This window comes from Sciurus carolinensis, chromosome 8 (assembly GCF_902686445.1).
Source record: "Sciurus carolinensis chromosome 8, mSciCar1.2, whole genome shotgun sequence".
Classification (NCBI taxonomy): domain Eukaryota; kingdom Metazoa; phylum Chordata; class Mammalia; order Rodentia; family Sciuridae; genus Sciurus; species Sciurus carolinensis.
The window spans coordinates 54,802,075-54,820,309 of NC_062220.1; the positions used below are offsets into that span (position 1 = coordinate 54,802,075).

The 18,235-nt window shown below is 36.6% G+C and overlaps 1 protein-coding gene across 1 annotated transcript in view; it reads left to right on the plus strand.

Annotated features, from left to right (window-relative positions):
• The window catches only part of Elapor2 (endosome-lysosome associated apoptosis and autophagy regulator family member 2), a 170,550-nt gene that overhangs the window by 130,298 nt on the left and 22,017 nt on the right, over window positions 1-18,235 (plus strand). The window contains 4 exon segments of the mRNA XM_047562761.1: window positions 2,203-2,392; window positions 3,851-3,907; window positions 3,910-3,946; window positions 4,578-4,679. Coding sequence (XP_047418717.1) covers window positions 2,203-2,392; window positions 3,851-3,907; window positions 3,910-3,946; window positions 4,578-4,679 — 386 coding nt within the window.

Below are 18,235 nucleotides of genomic sequence, written 5' to 3' on the forward strand. Positions count from 1 at the left end.
CTATCTTTTTAGGCAAGTGGTTATGATTTGAGAGTTTTACTATTGCTTATTATGGTTCTCCAGAGAAACAGAAAAACATTTATGAGAAAGGATTTATTAGGGGAATTGGCTAATGTAATTATGGAGGCTGAGCAATCCCATGACAAGCTGTGTCTAAGTCAGAGACCCTCAGATGCTTGCAGCATGTCTCAGTCCTAGTCCAAAGGTTCAAAACCAGAAAGGCCAATGGTGTAATTCTTAGTTGAGACTGAAGGCCTAAGAACCCCAGGTGGGGCAGGAGGGTACGGCTGCTGATGTAATTCCTGGAGTCCTCAGGCCAGAGAGTCTGAAGTTCTAATGTCCCAGACAGGAGGAGTCAAGTGTCCCAGCTCCAGGAATGAGAAAAATTGTTTCCTTAGCCTTTCTGTTCTATCTGGGTCCCCAGTTAATTCAGTGGTGCCCACTCACCTTGAGGGTACATCTCAGTGCTCTGACTTACATACCAGTCTTCTCCGGAAACACCCCCATAGATGCCCCCAGAATTAATGCTTTGCCAGTTCTCTAGGTGTTCCTTCATCTAGTCAAGTTAACAATTGAACCAGCACACTTAAATTATCAATTTTGTGTCTTAAGAAGAAAAATGACTTATAAGAGGAAGTTTTACAAATAAAAAGGAGATATGCAGGGATAAATATCAATTGATAAGGTAGCTTCTGCTAATAATGGAATTTTATTTTTATCGGAGGGAGCAGAACTTTGAGTGATACTTTTAGTGGATCTATATATGTCCAATGTTTTTATGGACCTATGAGATTGGTGATGGGAAGAATATATATGTATATACCATCAACAAAGTTGAAAATATAAGGCGTTTCCTCCATGTCTCTTTCTATATTAATTCCTATATATTGTCTTCATTATGAAAGGCTGTGCCAATTTCTTAAAGAAATCTGATGAACACAGAAGTTAAAAACAAAACAAAACCAGATCTATATGTTTTACATAGTGTACATTTGTTCTTTCCTGACTTTACATGGGTGATCCAACACACTTACTGAATGGGTTGATCAGTCAGTCCACTCAATAAATAAATGTATAATAAATACCTGTTGTATATCAGATACTTATGAGGCAAGGAATGAGGTTATCTAGCATATTCCATTATCTAGCATACTTCTTAGTTTTATCCTACTGTCTCTTCCATCTTCTCTCTTCTTCTATCTCCTTTCTCTTTTTATTCTCACTCATTTTCTTTTGGTCTTTCCTTTCTTTTCCCTTTCTTTCCTCAGTACTTTCTCTCTGCCCTTTTCCATTATTTCTTCTTGGTTTCAACAATTTAAGATTAGAACAAATGTATGGAACCTATATTGTGGTGAGAAGGACTTGTGGAGGGAGAAAAATTTATATGTCAAGGATTGCAAGTTGCATTAAGAAAGAGAAATCTGTATACTTTATGTCTTTCTGTGCACACTCTAAATCTAAGATAAATGAAATTGTTTTTTCTATTTTCTTTTTATATTTCTTTCTAGAAATTATGGAGCAAGCTGTAGTTCTTTGCAGTGGGACAGCAGTATATTTAAACATACTACGTTTAAATCACGTTTCAGTTTTTATAAATTATGTTTTCCAGCTAGCATCTAAATGATTCAAAAAGTTAACTCCTTATATTGTCTTCAATTTACTCTATAGTTAGATTCACATCACTGGATCCAAGAGTAGATGAATAAAGATACTCGTGATGACTGTTTAGAATTGGATGTGCTAGGTTTTTGCTACAATATGACTTTAGGCTTTCTTTTTCAGCTTATTATTATCTTTCTGCCATGCTCATCCCTGTGAAGGAGAAAGAAGGGCAAGCCTTTTTCCTTGGCATTAAAACCTCCACTAGCAGTTCACTGGTCTCTTTGCATTCCTTGTTATCCTGTGAACTGTACTCTCATAGATGACTTTTTTCCCTTAGTTATGTGGCTTTCATCCAGCATGAATGATGCTGGGTCGGGAGGAAGAGTAGAGCTTGAACAACTGGAATGGCTCTGAACTTGGGCTGAATGTTGGCATTGCTTTGAGAGCTTTTAAAAAACACTAATGCCTGGGCTTCACCCCAGGTCCATTAAATCAGAATCTCTGGTGAGAGAGAGCCATACTCTCCTAGAGTCACCAGCTAACCAAGATTCAGTTTAGAGACTGACCTTCAGTAAAACCTCTTGTGACATTGTTTCCTAGGGGAAGAAGATGGCTCTCTGTACTAACAACATATCGGACTTTACAGTAAAGGAAATGGTGGCAGGGTCAGATGATTACACCAACTTGGTAGGCGCTTTTGTATGCCAATCAACTATTATTCCTTCTGAAAGTAAGGGTTTCCGAGCAGCCTTGTCATCTCAGTCCATCATTCTGGCAGACACATTTTTAGGTAAGTTGCCCTTGGTTAATATGTGCATGCATACATTTATTCTAAATTATGGTGATGGTAATTTGTTATTGCACTGATGTTATACCACAGAAGATTAATACCTGCAGGTAATGCTAAGTTATCATTTTGTAAAATGGTTTAAAAGTTTCCCACACATTTCCATGTGTGGGATCTACTGATCAACCTCAGAGAGTACAAGATTCTGAATTTACATGTTGACTCATGTAATAAGTCATATCAGTATCTTTCATCAGATTCTCTAAGAGTTTAAAAAGCAAAATAATTTTAAAAATGAAAACAAAACAAAAAGCCAAAGTAAGAACAGTAGACAAACACAATCTAAATTATAGTGTATACCACTAATATTCATAATCTTTTCTCAGATCCAAAATAAGCTGGTAGCAAAGGTGAGGTACTGAGTACTCCCCATGTGCCCCAGGTATCTGGGTCCTGAAAACTGTAGAGAAGTTTTTAGAGAAGCCAGGTTTCTAAGTAGTGATTCTTAGGAATCAAGTTCACTGAACTTGATCGAACCTCTGGGTTGGGGGTTTGGAATCCAGCAAGTCCCATAGGTGGGTGTGATGTGCAGCCAGATTTGAGAACCCTTGCTTTCTCCTCATAGGAATGTAGCTTCAAATTCCAGCACAAAACCATTTACCTGATTTGCATTCATCATCAGAACTCTGTAAGAAGCAAAGATGTTCATGCTGGCATTTCAGCTCTACCACCATTCTACCTGTCTCTTAAGAAAAAAGTCTTGTTTTTCTGCTTATTAGATCAAGAACATTTTAGAGTTATTTTCTGGAAGTTATTAGTGTTCATATGTATATAATATGTGTGTATTACAAATATATTGTACACATGTATATTTGAAGTATATATATTTTGAAATGGCATATATCTTTCTGTGCTGTCCAGGCTGGCCTTGAACTCTTAAGCTCAAGTGACCTTCCTGCCTCATTCTCTTGAGTAGCTATGACTCCAGAAGTGCATTGCTGCACCTAGCTGGGCACAGAAAATTTACTTTGTCAAATATGTGTATATTGAACATGATCAAAAAGCTATATTATCAAAATAGCCTAACTTTTTAACAAAACTCACCAGAGGATAACAATTAAAAAAAAATAGATTTTCGAAATAATAGAACTGGAAGGGACTTTAGAGAGCATCTAGATTACCTCATACATTCAACAGTTCTGAAATAAGACCCAGAAAAGTGAAATAATTTAAGTTAAATTGCAAGGCCAGGGAGCAGAATCTTCTCTCTTTTGGAGCATTTGGGAAGTTCCTTTTTTTTTTTTTTTTTTTTTTTTTAACCAGGAATGCATTAACTTAATGCAATATTTCTGGTGAAATGGCAATCATCAAAGTAAAGCTATTTTCTATTCAGATGTACAGAGATTAAATAAACCTAGTTTTCCCATATTGCTTAATAGTTTCTTTTTTAATGTCATCTAGGCGTAACAGTTGAAACCACATTGCAAAACATTAATATAAAAGAAGACATGTTCCCAGTTTCACCAAGCCAATACCAGATGTGCATTTCTTTTATAAGTAAGTGAAGATACTGCTTTCCTTGACTATTCTTTATCAAAAGGAACGCATATTATCTTTATATATGGATTTTATTTCCCATTCTGAATTGTTAAATTCCTGGTGGCAGGGAAGATTTATAATGTCACCTCTGGGTGTCTAGCATGGTAACTTGAATGGAACAGATAATCAAAAACTGATCGTTAAATGACTTAGTAAAAAGTAGGAAACATGGTTGTGATCTCAAATATATATATATAGTATATATATGTATACACACACACGCACACTTTTAAGCTAGGCAGTAAGGACACTCTAGTTCATTGTCTAGGTAGTAATTCTAATTCACACATCAAAGCATCAGCCTAAGTAGATATAAACCCTGTTCCCTTTAAGAAAATTTTGATTATAATTTTGATTAAAATTCTACAGCTTTACCAAATACCTTGATTATAGCTTTGTCACTTTACCTGGGAGAGTTGTCAACTTTGCGTAGTGAAAGTAGTGACCTGAATTTGTTTTTAATATTCTAAATTAGTGAATTTTAATACATTTTCTTCTTCATCGAGCATGAGAATGATTATACACATGATTTTTGTCTTCATGATCTGTGTCACATCTGTTTTTTAAAATACTATTTGCCTCACAATAGGTCTTCCACAACTACAACATCCTGTATTAATGGCCGATCAACTGCTGTGAAAATGAGGTGTAATCCTACTAAACCTGCAGCGGGCATGATTTCAGTCCCCAGGTATTCTTATTTATATGTGATTGTTCCACATTTGTATTCATTTTTAAATAATACATATGATAAATATATACATATTTATTTATAGAGGTAAAGCCCTCTAGAATCTATTTTAAAACATTATTTATGGAAATAAAGCAGAAAGAGACAAAAGTATCTGTAGGTTTTTGTTGTAGGGATACTAAACATGGGTGAAGAAGAAAGAATAGGTTTACCTGGCCAATATCAGTATTTCCCCACCTCCTTAATGACATATCCTTATTCCATTTGCCTTGAATATCTAATTCTCTTGAAAGTATTTTATGTACCATTAATTATACTGTGTCCTTATACTTATTCTTAGTATTTCATCTCAATTTCCTTGAAAGCTGGATTAGGAACTTTCCTGGGTTAGTACTAGATTACCAACCAACTAGTTTGGTGACCTAGATTACATAATCTAACCTCTGAGTCATAGTTCCTTTCTTTGAAAGGGATGGAGTGAGGGTGAATAGTTTGTAGGATTCATTTGCAGCTCCTCAGGCTTCTGTTTAATAGTAGGGAAATCACTGGTGAGTCTGGCCTACAGGATAAAATGCAGCTCATTTCCCTGACTGGCACTGAGGTAGCAGTGCTCCACAGTCTAGATATGATTATACAGTTCATTTTGTGTGGGCAAAGTAGGGGAGCATAAGCAATTTCCTGGGTTTAGGAAACTGTCAGCTTAAGTAAAGGCTGCTTTCATGGTGTAAGGAACACTCAAATGTCTCCTAATTTTATTTTTCATATTTATTGTTCAGTGTATAGATTATTTTTCACATGTATTGTTCAGTATATAGATTATTTTTAACCTTATTAGTGTTGAGGTATCTTTGGATGGTAGTTCAATTTGCATATTTTTCTCCATTAAACTGCAAAGTCATTTATTTGGAAAAAAATGATTGATATTTGTTTTGATAATTTCATAATAACCCCTGAGAGGTTTTAAACTATCTTTCTATGTCACATTAGGATTGGAAATTGATGGTCTAATCTTTGCTTCAATTACTTGTGTATCCTAAAAATAATTATAGTGATACACATTGTTTTGGTTTCTTTAGGGGTATAAATGGTGTAAAGGCACACTAGCATTCATGTCTCACCAACTGCATTTCTGCAGTTCTCACAGACCTACAATTTAATTATTCTTTTCATCTATTCAAGGTGAGAGAAGAATGTGATGAGAGGAGTATAGAATAAAAGGTAATAGATGGCTGAGAAAGGAGCAGGGAGAGACAGATACTCTGCAGGCTCAAAGAAACATTCTGTAGCCACTAAGCCAGAGTCCAGGCAGCAAACCACACTGTCTTTATGAAAAGATGCGTTCAGAGTGTACAGCAATAAAGTTCAAGTCTTTCATCATTCTCCAATAGTCCACCAGAGAGCCTTGAGTTCAGGTGCTCCTTGTATTTACTGTAGCACTTCTGAGGTCCCTTTTGGACCTTGCAACTAACCTCTCGGGATCTAGCCTCTGGGAGCCTAATTGGATGGCTTCTGAAGCCTCTCCTAGGTCTCTGACTCAAACAGATGATGCTGAGAAAGGGTAGTTCTCACCTTAAGAGAATTTATCACTCTGACTCTCCTCAGGTACGTTTTGATGTTTTAATGTGATAACAAAAAGAGTCTCAAAGGGTTAAATTATGACATCTAGAAACTGAACTTTTCATTGAGAGGAGAAAAAGTTAAGTTTCTCCTCTCACCTCTGGCAAATCTTTGCCACTTAGGAAACTTAGCTGTCTCTGCCAGGGTTTCTCAATATCATCTGCAATAAATTACCTTAGGGTCTCTATTTTAAAATTGATTTCTAGAACTTACAGAATATCAATATCTAGAGGTTGAACCCAGGAATATTTTTTAAAATGTCAGGTGATTATATTGGATATTAAATTGAGAATTATTTGTCTTAACCTACATTTTTAGATTGACTTACTTTTTTTTTTTTTTTCCCCTGAGACAGAATCTTCCACATTTCTTTTTTCTTTCTTTTTTGCATCTTGGAGTTGTGAAAAGCTAATTTAAAATGTCATGGTCTTCAGAATAGAGTCCTTTGCTGTATCTTGATAGGTTTTGTTTGTAGTTGTGATGCATACTGAGGTGTACAGACTCAATTCCTCTAGGGAACTGCTTGAACTCCACAGTCTAAATGTGCTGACCTCTAATTTTCCCTTGAATCTATTTCCCATCAGAGCACAAGGGGGAGCTCAGGGACTGGAACATGAGAAACAACAGCTTATACTGAAATAATTGGATTTTTCTTTTTTCTTTTTTTAAGCTGCAGGTCTGAATAAAAATTTCCTACAAACAGGAAAGAATGTTAACAGAGCCAGGTTTCTCAGGCTACTTTTGAAGAGGTCTTATTTTGTACTATATTTTTTTAAGCTTTAAGATCTCCAGGGAAGATTGAGAGATGCTAACTAGACCCAGGCCTTGAGAAGCCTACTGTGCTGACCAAGAAGTTTCAGAGGGAGACCTTGGCAGTGTGGAAATGATGCCATCCCCAGGAATTCTCCTTCTTGGCTAAGAACATTGGCAAATCAGGCCAAAGGACATTAACAGTAATGTTGGTTGAGACTGAATCTCAGTGGCCTAGGAAACTATTGAAAGATCTTCAGCCCTTGAAAAGTGAATATTCTTAATGGGGTTGGAGAGAAGGAGAAATGTGTGCTCTCTCTCTGGGTAGAGAAAAAGGGAATGTATGTTTTCTCTGTGTGGCACGTGAACTTCACAGGAGCATCAAGTCATCTGGGCTGCCTACTCTTGTGCAATTGAAAATCCCAACCTGTCTGTTTTGTCTGGCAAATGTATTTGGTTTCTAATTCCACAAAGCTTCTGGAGGGTGTGAGGCATTTAGATGAAAATTTAGCAGCCTGGAGTCTGCCCAGTGCAATCTGACAGCTGGAGTGGACTTCTGGGTTCTTGTAGTGAAGTTTGCTCCTTGGGTAGAGAATATACTTACCAACCCAATAGACTGCTAAATAGATCCCTAAATAGATGAACCTTCAAGCTTCCTAAATAGATGTCTCTCCAGGCTTCCCAAACCTGAGTCATGATCTGAGGTACACAGAGGAATGGAAGACTCTCCTTTCTTTAGGAGTAATGCAGACCTAAGCATGTGTCCAAAGGACTCTAAAATACATAAGGCCTGGGAATATGGTTCAGTGAAGAGTGCTTGCCTGGTATGTAAGTGACCCTGGGTTCAATTCCCTGTAGTGCAAACAAACAAACCAATAAACCAAAATCATGAGAATAATCACAAAATCATGAGAAATTACTGGAAGTGAAAATGTTATATTGTTGTGGGAAACAGACTGATTGAGAAGCAGCCAGCAGCACTCAGGATTCCAAATTTTATCTTATGCTGGTGGGCCCAGAGGAAGACAAAACTCCAAATTCTGAGCCCTGATCCACAGTTTCTTACACCATTTATAGGTTATTTGGCTTCATCTTAGACCCATTCTATCATTTGGGCTTTTCTCCTCTTTAAAATGAAATTGTACTCTGTGTGGCTGAAGGCCTTGTACAGGGTCTCTAACATGAAGCATGCTTACAGAAACAGGTAAGAACAAATTGCTCTTTTCACAGGCTTCTGTTGCATTTCCAGAGGGAATAATCAGACTCTTAGGGCAGTTATTTACATTTAAAAAGGTAGGGACCCATGGTTAAATAGGCTTCCTGGAGAAGAGCTGAGAGAGGGGAGGGGAACTGATCCTTTCCCCAGGCATTGGTTTCTAACCATAATGTTTTTATAATTTCTTTTCACAACCAGATTTGGTTTTGCCATCACCATATGAAGACCTTTTTAGAAAGCAGGCAGTGGGAACCATTTTTACTTTGATAATAGATTTGCCAGAGCATCAAGAGATCCTTGAGTCAAACCCATTTACTTCACAGAACAGGAAATGAGGCCCCAGGTTGTGTGTCTATGAAGTGGCAGAGTCAAGATGCAGCGATCTCCCTGGTTCTTGTCACGCTATGTTCTTTCACCTTGCCATTTCCCTTCCACTTCCTCATGGGCAGAGACTTGCAAAGAGGCACGTGGCACACTTGTCCCAGAGGGAATTTAACTGATGTACAAAATATTGGTACCTCCTTATAGCAGGGTTGTAAAAGCATCATCTTCATCTCTCTTTCTTTTCCTTCATCCCTCCCAATTTATGACGATGTTTAACTGCTTGATTAGCTTAAAAAACAGTTTAAAATTGTTTTCCCAATGTTTCTTTCAAAACCCAAATCCATGTTAATTTTCAGTGCAGTCTCTGGGGCTATTGTACCTCATGAAAGGGCTGCTTCCCAATTCTGTCCCTGACGGTATTCCCGGGGTTGAGTACAGCAGGGATATGTTCCACAGGCTCTAACTTACAGTCATTTTAGCAAAGTTACCAGATTTATTGGATGCTAATGTAGTATTTTGTTTGGTCTTTGGGAAAGGATTGTTAAAGCCAGAAAGTATATCCTTTATAAGTTGTAAAGAGCTCAAGAAAGATGATTAAATGAATTCCTTATTTTCTTGTTTCCTCTGAATCTTTATGGACAGATAATAGGTCTCTAAAGCTGTATAAGGTAAATAAAAAAGGCAATAGATCTCAAATTATTAAAGCCAAATATGTCTTAGAATATTAAAGTGTAAGAAGTATATAAAGGCATCATGAGCATACATGATAATAACCAAAGCCATTATGATCAAGAATTGGAGAAGCTAATATTTGCAAAATTGTATAAACACTAACAAGTAATCTTAATGACATAATAATGTCACAAAAAATTACCGTTTTAGAATCCATTTGAAAATATAGATAGCAAAACAAATTTTTTCCATTGGAGATGTAGAACATGTGGATAAAAGAAAACTGGGCAGTCAGTTAAGTTTGTCTAGATCTTAGTCAGATGCTGACTTTAGATAATTAATCCAGGACAACCTCTTTAGAAAGGGATGTTTTTATAGGAAACTAGTATTATTGAATATCCCTGGATCAAAGTGCTTTCAGTTAAAAAAAAACAAAAAACTTACGTTCATACTCATTCTGCTAGGGTCTGAATGTTTGTATTCTCTCCACTTCATATGCTACAATAGCATCATCTAATGCCAAACCCAAACTGATATTAGAAAGTGGTGCCTTTGAGAGGTAATAGGTCATGCCACGATATAAATATGGTTAGTACTCTACAGAGACCTCAGGGAACTAACTAGCACCTCTGCCTTGTGAGATCACAAGATAGCACCATCTGTGAAGCAGAGAGCAAGCCCTCACTGGACACTAAATCTGCTGGCTCCTTGATCATGAACTTCCTAGCCATTAGAACTTTAAGAAATAAATTTCTGTTGTTTTTATGTACTCAGTTTAGTGTATTTTGTTATAGCAACCTGAATAGATTAAAACATAGTCATAAGTGACTTACACTTTCCCAGCCTTAGCTAAGCAAATTTAAAGTAAGATATGATGGTGTTTTATGGGTTGCACACAAGGCGACCTTCTACCAATGATAAGACATCCTTAGCAGAGAAAAACTGAGTTTTCTGAGATGCCAGAGCTGAGGGGAGTCACCAGCAGCAAGTTAGAGACAGCATCACCTATGCCATGGGGGGATGCCAACAAACCCACAAAAACTCCCTGTGAAAAAAGCTTGGCAACAGTAGTGCCCTGACACCAAATGATAAATGTTCTAGGACCCCAAGACTCTTACCTTTCCCCTATCTCCTGAGAGTAATTTCAGAGGGTCAGAAAGGTATTGCCAAGGTAGATACATTTGTTTTAACTCTGGGTTCTGAGTGGAATTTTGGCAAAACAGATTTACACTCCCTTATAAACCATCCAAACAATTAATAATAGATTGAGTATTAGGTCTTAAAAAGAGAATCTTCTCCATGAATTCATAACCAACTCTATTCTGCTTTAGGAAAGATGATTTATTTAAAAGATGAAACCAATGTCTCATTCCCCCCAGGAAATGTCTCCCACTTTAGAATCCAAATCCTACCTTCCAAAACAAAGATTCACTTGAATTCCTGTACATTGCCAGTGCCATCCCAATTCACAAGGCAATATCAGAGTTAAGTAAGAAACTGGGAAACCTGTTTCAGACTACCTGGTTGTACTTTGAATCAGTCTTTTCTCTCCCCAGAATTCACAGCACATGTGGTCATCCTGCAGAAGCCTGGCCTCACATGCCCAGCCACCCATGACCACGTACTGTCTCTTTAGATATTTCCTCCCTGGTTTATGTGCTGATTGAGTAGCCCAAAGATTATCAAAGAAGCACAATTCACAGCCCCTCTGCATTCCTGCTTTTACAAGTTAGGGGAAGTTGAGGAGATGGTGGTGGCACAGGTAATAAAGGGAAAACTGAATTTTAAAATGCTTGGCAACAATGCACTCATCTATTTTGCTGTTTGCTTTTTGTTCTCTTAGAAGAAGAAAATATTTTTTGTTTCTCTCATACTTTTTTCTGTTTTCATCTTATAAATAAGCACTATTGAAATTATTATTGCTTCATCTATCCTTGTTATTTCACAGAGAAGGTTTGATTTAAACTGTGCAATATAGGTTTATAACAAAGGCTCAAATTTGGATGTTTCACATTTTAAGTGATTTATTGGGTTAAAAGCACTAAAGAATTGATTCTGAACTAAACTCCTTTTAGCCTAAGAGCATCTTTTTAAAAGTGAAGTCTACCAAGGATGGGTACTGATTCATTGTAGTGTTTTGACATTTAATGTCAGTCTTATAAATTACATCAGTGTCTTGATTTTTTTTTTTCAATTTCTGTAGAAACTATTAGTTTTTCAGAAAGTGATGTGCATTGGTAATAGTCTTAAATTTTTTCAGTGCTTTAAAATTTTTCTTTTGTTTTATCTATTAGAACTATGCTATAGCCTGGCATGGTGGCACACACCTGTAATCCCATCTGTTCAGGAGGCTAAGGGAGGAGGATCCCAAGTTCAAAGCCAGCCTCCGGAACTTAGCAAGGCCCTAAGCAACTTAGTGAGACCCTGTCTCAAAATATAAATATAAAATAAAAAGACCTGGAGATGTGGCTTAGTGGTTGAGTGCCCCTGGGTTCAATCCCTCATACAAAACAAACAAACAAACAAACAAACAAAAGACTGTTGTAAAGTCAGCATAGCCCATATTCAATTTTAACAAATTACAAAAGTGAGAGAGGAAAAGAGGAGTTGAATCATTCGTGGGAAAACACACTATCATTTCAAAGTCCAATTAGAATTGTAAGCAGTCTTTTTTCCAGAGGTTTTGCAACTTGATTCTTCTTTTTTTTTTTTAATTTATGTTCTTTTTTCAAACTTAAATAGACTTACTCTTCTATTTTCTCAAGCTAAATAATTTGTTTTCTTTCCCCCTTAAAACTTCTCTGTGTTTGGATGATAAAATAGAAAAAAATGTGTAAGGAGATATTTGAGTTGAAGAGTCTATTGGTAATGTTTGCTAAATAACCAGAAAAGTATATTTACTTTTAAAGTTGCAAATCATTGTTATGCAATTAAAAGTTATGTTCTTGAAGAATTTTTTTCTAACTGGCTATATACTTTTTTAAAATTTATTTTTATTGTAAACAAATGGGATACATGTTGTTTCTGTTTGTACATGGAGTAACAGCATACCATTTGCATAATCATACATTTACATAGGGTAATGATGTTTGATTCATTCTGTTATTTTTTCCTTCCCCCCACCACTCCCACCCCTGTTATCCCTCTATACAGTCCCTCCTTCCTCCATTCTTGCCCCCTCACCCCCCATTATGTGTCATCATCTGCTTATCAGTGAGATCATTTGTCTTTTGGATTTTTGAGATTGGCTTATCTCACTTAGCATGATATTCTCCAATTTCATCCATTTGCCTGCAAATGCCATAATTTTATTATTCTTTATGACTGAGTAATATTCCATTGTATATATATACCACTGTTTCTTTATTCATTCATCAATTGAAGGACATCTAGGTTGGTTCCACAATCTGGCTATTGTGAATTGAGCAGCTATGAACATTGATGTGGCTGTATGTCTGTAGTATGCTGATTTTAAGTCCTTTGGGTATAGGCCGAGGAGTGGAATAGGTGGTTCAAATGGTGGTTCCATTCCAAGTTTTCTAAGGAATCTCCATACTGCTTTCCAGAGTGGCTGCACTAATTTGCAGCCCCACCAGCAATGTATGAATGTACCTTTTTCCCCACATCCTCTCCAATACCTATTGTTGCTTGTATTCTTGATAATTGCCATTCTAATTGGGGTGAGATGGAATCTTAGTGTAGTTTTCATTTGCATTTCTCTTATTACTAAAGATGGTGAACATTTTTTCATATGTTTGTTGATTGCTTGTAGATCTTCTTCTGTAAAGTGTCTGTTCATATCCTTAGCCCATTTGTCAATTGGGTTATCTGTATTCTTCATGTAGAGTTTTTTGAGTTCTTTATATATTCTGGAAATTAGTGCTCTATCTGAAGTATGAGTGGCAAAGATATTCTCCCACTCTGTAGGCTCTCTCTTCGCATTGCTGATAGTTTCCTTTGCTGAGAGAAAACTATTTAGTTTGAATCTATCCTAGTTATTGATTCTTGCTTTTATTTCTTGTGCTATGGGAGTCCTGTTAAGGAAGTCTGAGCCTAAGCTGACATGTTGAAGATTTGGACCTACTTTTTCTTCTATAAGATGCAGGGTCTCTGATCTGATTTCAAGGTCCTTGATCCATTGTGAGTTGATTTTTGTTCAGGGTGAGAGATATGGGTTTAGTTTCATTCTGTTGCATGTGGATTTCCAGTTTTCCCAGCACCATTTGTTGAACAGGCTATCTTTTCTCCATTGCATATTTTTGGCACCTTTGTCTAGTATTAGAAAATTCTATTTATTTGGGTTTGTGTCCATGTCCTCTATTCTGTACCATTGATCTTCCTGTCTATTTTGGTGCCAATACCATGCCATTTTTGTTACTATTGCTTTGTAGTATAGTTGAAGTTCTGGTATTGCGATACCCCTTGCTTCATTCTTCCTGCTAACGATGGCTTTAGCTATTCTGGGTTTCTTATTCTTCCAGATGAATTTCACGATTGCTTGCTCTATTTCTGTAAGGTACGTCATTGGAATTTTAATTGGAATTGCATTGAATCTGTATAGCACTTTTGGTAGTATGGCCATTTTGACAATATTAATTCTGCCTATCCACGAACATGGGAGATCTTTCCATCTTCTAAGGTCTTCTTCAATTTCTTTCTTCAGTGTTTTGTTGTTTTCATTGTAGAGATCTTTTACCTCTTTGGTTAGATTGATTCCCAAGTATTTTATCTTTTTTTTTTTTTTGAGGCTATTGCAAATGGATTTGTTTTCCTCATTTCCCTTTCAGCTGTTTGGTCACTTGTGTATAAAAATGCTTTAGGTTTATGCGTGTTGATTTTATAGCCTGCTATTTTGCTGAATTCATTGATGAGGTCTAGAAGTTTTCTGGAGGAGGTTTTTGGATCCTCTAAATATAGAATCATGTCATCAGCAAATAGTGACAGCTTAAGTTCCTCTTTTCCTATTCATATCCCTTTAATTTCTTTGGTCTGCCTAATTGCTCTGGCTAGAGTTTCAAGGATGATATTGAATAGAAGTGGTGAAAGAGGACATCCCTGTCTTTTTCCCATTTTTAAAGGGAATGCTTTCAGTTTTTCTCCATTAAGAATGATGTTGGCCAGGGGCTTAGCATAAATAGCCTTTACTATGTTCAGGCATGTTCCTAGTATCCCTATTTTTTCTAGTGTTTTAAGCATGAAGGGGTGTTGTATTTTGTCAAATGCTTTTTCTGCGTCAATTGAAATGACCATATGATTCGTATCCTTAAGTCTATTGACATGATGGATTACGTTTATTGATTTACAGATGTTAAACCATCCTTGCATTCCAGGGATAAACCCCACTTGATCGTGGTACACAATTTTCTTAACATGTTTTTTGATACGGTTTGCCAATATTTTGTTAAGACTCTTTGCATCTATATTCATCAAGGATATTGGTCTAAAATGTTCTTTCCTTGATGTGTCTTTTCCTAGTTTGGGTATGAGGGTGATATTAGCTTCATAGAATGAGTTCGGTAGGGTGCCCTCCTTTTCTATTTCCTGGAATACTTTGAGAAGTATTGGAATGAGTTCTTCTTTGAAGGTCTTGTAGAACTCGGCTGAGAATCCATCTGGTCCTGGGATTTTCTTGGATGGTAGATTTTTAATAGCTTCTTCTATTTCATTGCTTGATATTGATCTGTTTAAATTGTGTATGTCCTCCTGGTTCTGTTTGGGAGGAGCATATGTCTCTAGAAATTTGTCAATGTCTTTGATAGTTTCTATTTTGTTGGAATACAGATTTTCAAAGTAGCTTCTCATTATGTTCTGTATCTCAATGGTGTCTGTCATGATATTTCCTTTTTCATCACGAATTTTAGTAATTTGAGTCTTCTCTCTCCTCTTTGTTAGTGTGGCTAAGGGTTTGTCTATTTTGTTTACTTTCTCAAAGAACCAACTTTTTGTTTTGTCAATTTTTTGAATAGTTTCTTTTGTTTCAATTTCATTGATTTCAGCTCCGATTTTAATGATTTCCTGTCTTCTACTACTTTTGCTGTTATTCTGTTCTTCTTTTTCTAGGGCTTTGAACTGTAATGTTAGGTCATTTAGTTGTTGACTTTTCATTCTTTTCTGGAATGTGCTCCATGCAATGAATTTTCCTCTTCGTACCTCTTTCATAGTGTCCCAGAGATTTTGATATGTTGTATCGTTGTTCTTATTGACCTCTAAGAATTTTTTTATCTCCTTCCTGATGTTTTTTGTTATCCATGTTTCATTTAATAGCATATTATTTAATCTCCAGGTGTTGGAGTAATTTCTGTTTTTTATTTTGTCATTGATTTCTATTCTCAGTCCATTATGATATGATAGAAGACAAGGTAGTATCTCTATTTTTTTGCATTTCCTAAGGGCTGCTTTATGGCATAACATATGGTCTATTTTTGAGAAAGTTTCCATGTGCTGCTGAGAAGAAAGTGAATCCGCTTGTTGATGGATGGAATATTCTATATATGTCTATTAAGTCTAGGTTATTGATTGTGTTATTGAGTTCTATGGTTTCTTTGGTTGGTATTTGTTTGGAAGATCTATCTAGTGGTGTCAGTGTTGTATTAAAGTCACCCAGAATTATTGTGTTGTGGTCTATTTGATTCCTGAAATTGAGAAGGATTTGTTTGATGTACAGGGATGCACCATTGTTTGGGGCATAAATATTTCCTATCGTTATGTCTTCCTGATTTATGGTTCCCTTAAGCAGTATGAAATGTCCTTCTTTATCCCTTCTGACTAACTTTGGCTTGAAGTCCACTTTATCTGATAGAAGGATAGAAACCCCTGCTTTTCTACTGAGTCCATGTGCGTGGTAGTTTTTTTCCCATCCTTTCACCTTTAGTCTGTGGATATCTTTTTCTATGAGGTGAGTCTCTTGCAGGCAGCATATTGTTGGGTCTTTTTTTTAATCCATTCTGCCAGTCTATGTCTTTTGATTGATGAGGTTAGGCCATTAACGTTCAGGGTTATTATTGAGATATGATTTGTATTCCCAGTCATTTGGCTTATTTTGGTTTTTAAGTTGACTTGGTTTCTCCTTTGAGTGGTTTTCTCTAAGGTAGTTCCTCCCTTTGCTGACCTACATTGTTGTTTTTCATTTCCTCCTCATGGAATATTTTGTTGAGAACATTCTGTAGTGCAGGCTTTTTATTTGTAAATTCTTTTAACTTTTGTTTATCATGGAAGGATTTTATCATCTTCAAATCTGAAGGTTAGTTTTGCTGGGTATAGGATTCTTGGTTGGCAACTATGTTCTTTCAGAGCTTGAAATATGTTGTTCTAGGCCCTTCTAGCTTTTAGAGTCTGGGTTGAGAAGTTGGCTGCTATCCATATTGGTCTCCCCCTATATGTAATCTGATGCTTTTCTCTGGTGGCCTTCAAAATCCTATCTTTATTTTGAATGTTAGGCATTTTCATTATAATGTGCCTTGGTGTGGATCTGTTGTGATTTTGTGCATTTGGTGTTCTGTAAGCCTCTTGTATTTGATTTTCCATTTCATTCTTCAGGTTTGGGAAATTTTCTGATATTATTTCATTGAATAGTTTGTTCATTCCTTTGTTTGGTATCTCTGTGCCTTCCTCAATCCCAATAATTCTTAACTTTGGTCTTTTTATGATGTCCCATAGTTCTTGGAGATTCTGTTCATGATTTCTTACCATCTTCTCTGTTTCGGCAACTTTATTTTTAAGATTAAATATTTTGTCTTCATTGTCTGAGGTTCTGTCTTCCAAGTGGTCTAGTCTTTTGGTGATGCTTTCCATTGAGTTTTTTATTTGGTTTATTGTTTCCTTCATTTCAAGGATTTCTGTTTTTTTTTTTTTTTTTTTTTGAGAATCTCTATCTCTTTGTTGAAATGATCTTTTGTTTCTTGCAGTTGCTCTTTCAGCTTATTGGTATTATCATTCATTGCCTGCATTTGCTCTCTTATCTCATCCTTTGCTTCATGAATCATCTTAATCATGTATAATCTGAAGTCCTTTTCGGACATTTCTTCTAACATACTGTCATTGGATTCTATTAATATAGAATCTAGATTTGTTTGGATCATTTTCTTCCCTTGTTTTTTCATGTTGTTCATGTATCTTCCCCTCTAGCAGTGCAGATCTGGGGTATTACAGATTTCCCCCTATAGGCTTATAGTGGCCCTATAGGTTTCCAAAACCCTTTCTTTAAGGGCTGATCAATATTAGCAGTGCCCAATTCAAACACTATGGAATCCTAGACCAAATAGCCCCTATGAGGACTATAACAAAATTGTCATAATAAACAGAATGAGTTCAAATATTATCTTCAGTAAAACAAACAGATTTTCAATAAGGTCTGCAGTTTCAAATGGAGGACAAAGAGGATGCAGAAGGATGTAGAATATGGCTGTAAATGGGATAAGAAAAGAATATACAGAAGTTCTAGATAATAGAAAGGGTGAGTGTAATCAAAAGAAATTGGATGTTAGCATGCAAAAAAGGAGAAAGAGACTCTGAGGGAACAGGTAAACAAAAGGAAAAGAGAGCAAGAAAAGTAAAGAAATAAAAACTTAAATTTTTTCAATAAGGAGAAAAAAGAAAATCTACAGTATAATAGTCATATAGTAATGAAACCTCCCAGAGTTCAGTAGCCCAATGCATGAGAGGTACCTGACAGTGAGCTTCAAGCCTCCAGCAGGTGTCTCAGGATGGGATTTGCCCCACCTAAAGATCAGAGCTATGGCTTCCAGGATTATCCAAGATGGCTGCTCTGGCTTCGAAATGTGTTGGCAAATGGGGAGCTGCAGCTCAGGGTGTGGCCATGGTCAGCAGGAGGTCCTGGAGGCGGGATGCGGTTGGTCAGGCAGGGGTCCTAGAGGTTGGGTGTGTTTGGTGTGGTTGTGGGATCCTGGAGGCCGGTTGCAATTAGTCGGTCTGGGGTCCCGGTGATAGGGAGCAGTCAGTTGGTCTGGGGGTCCTGGCG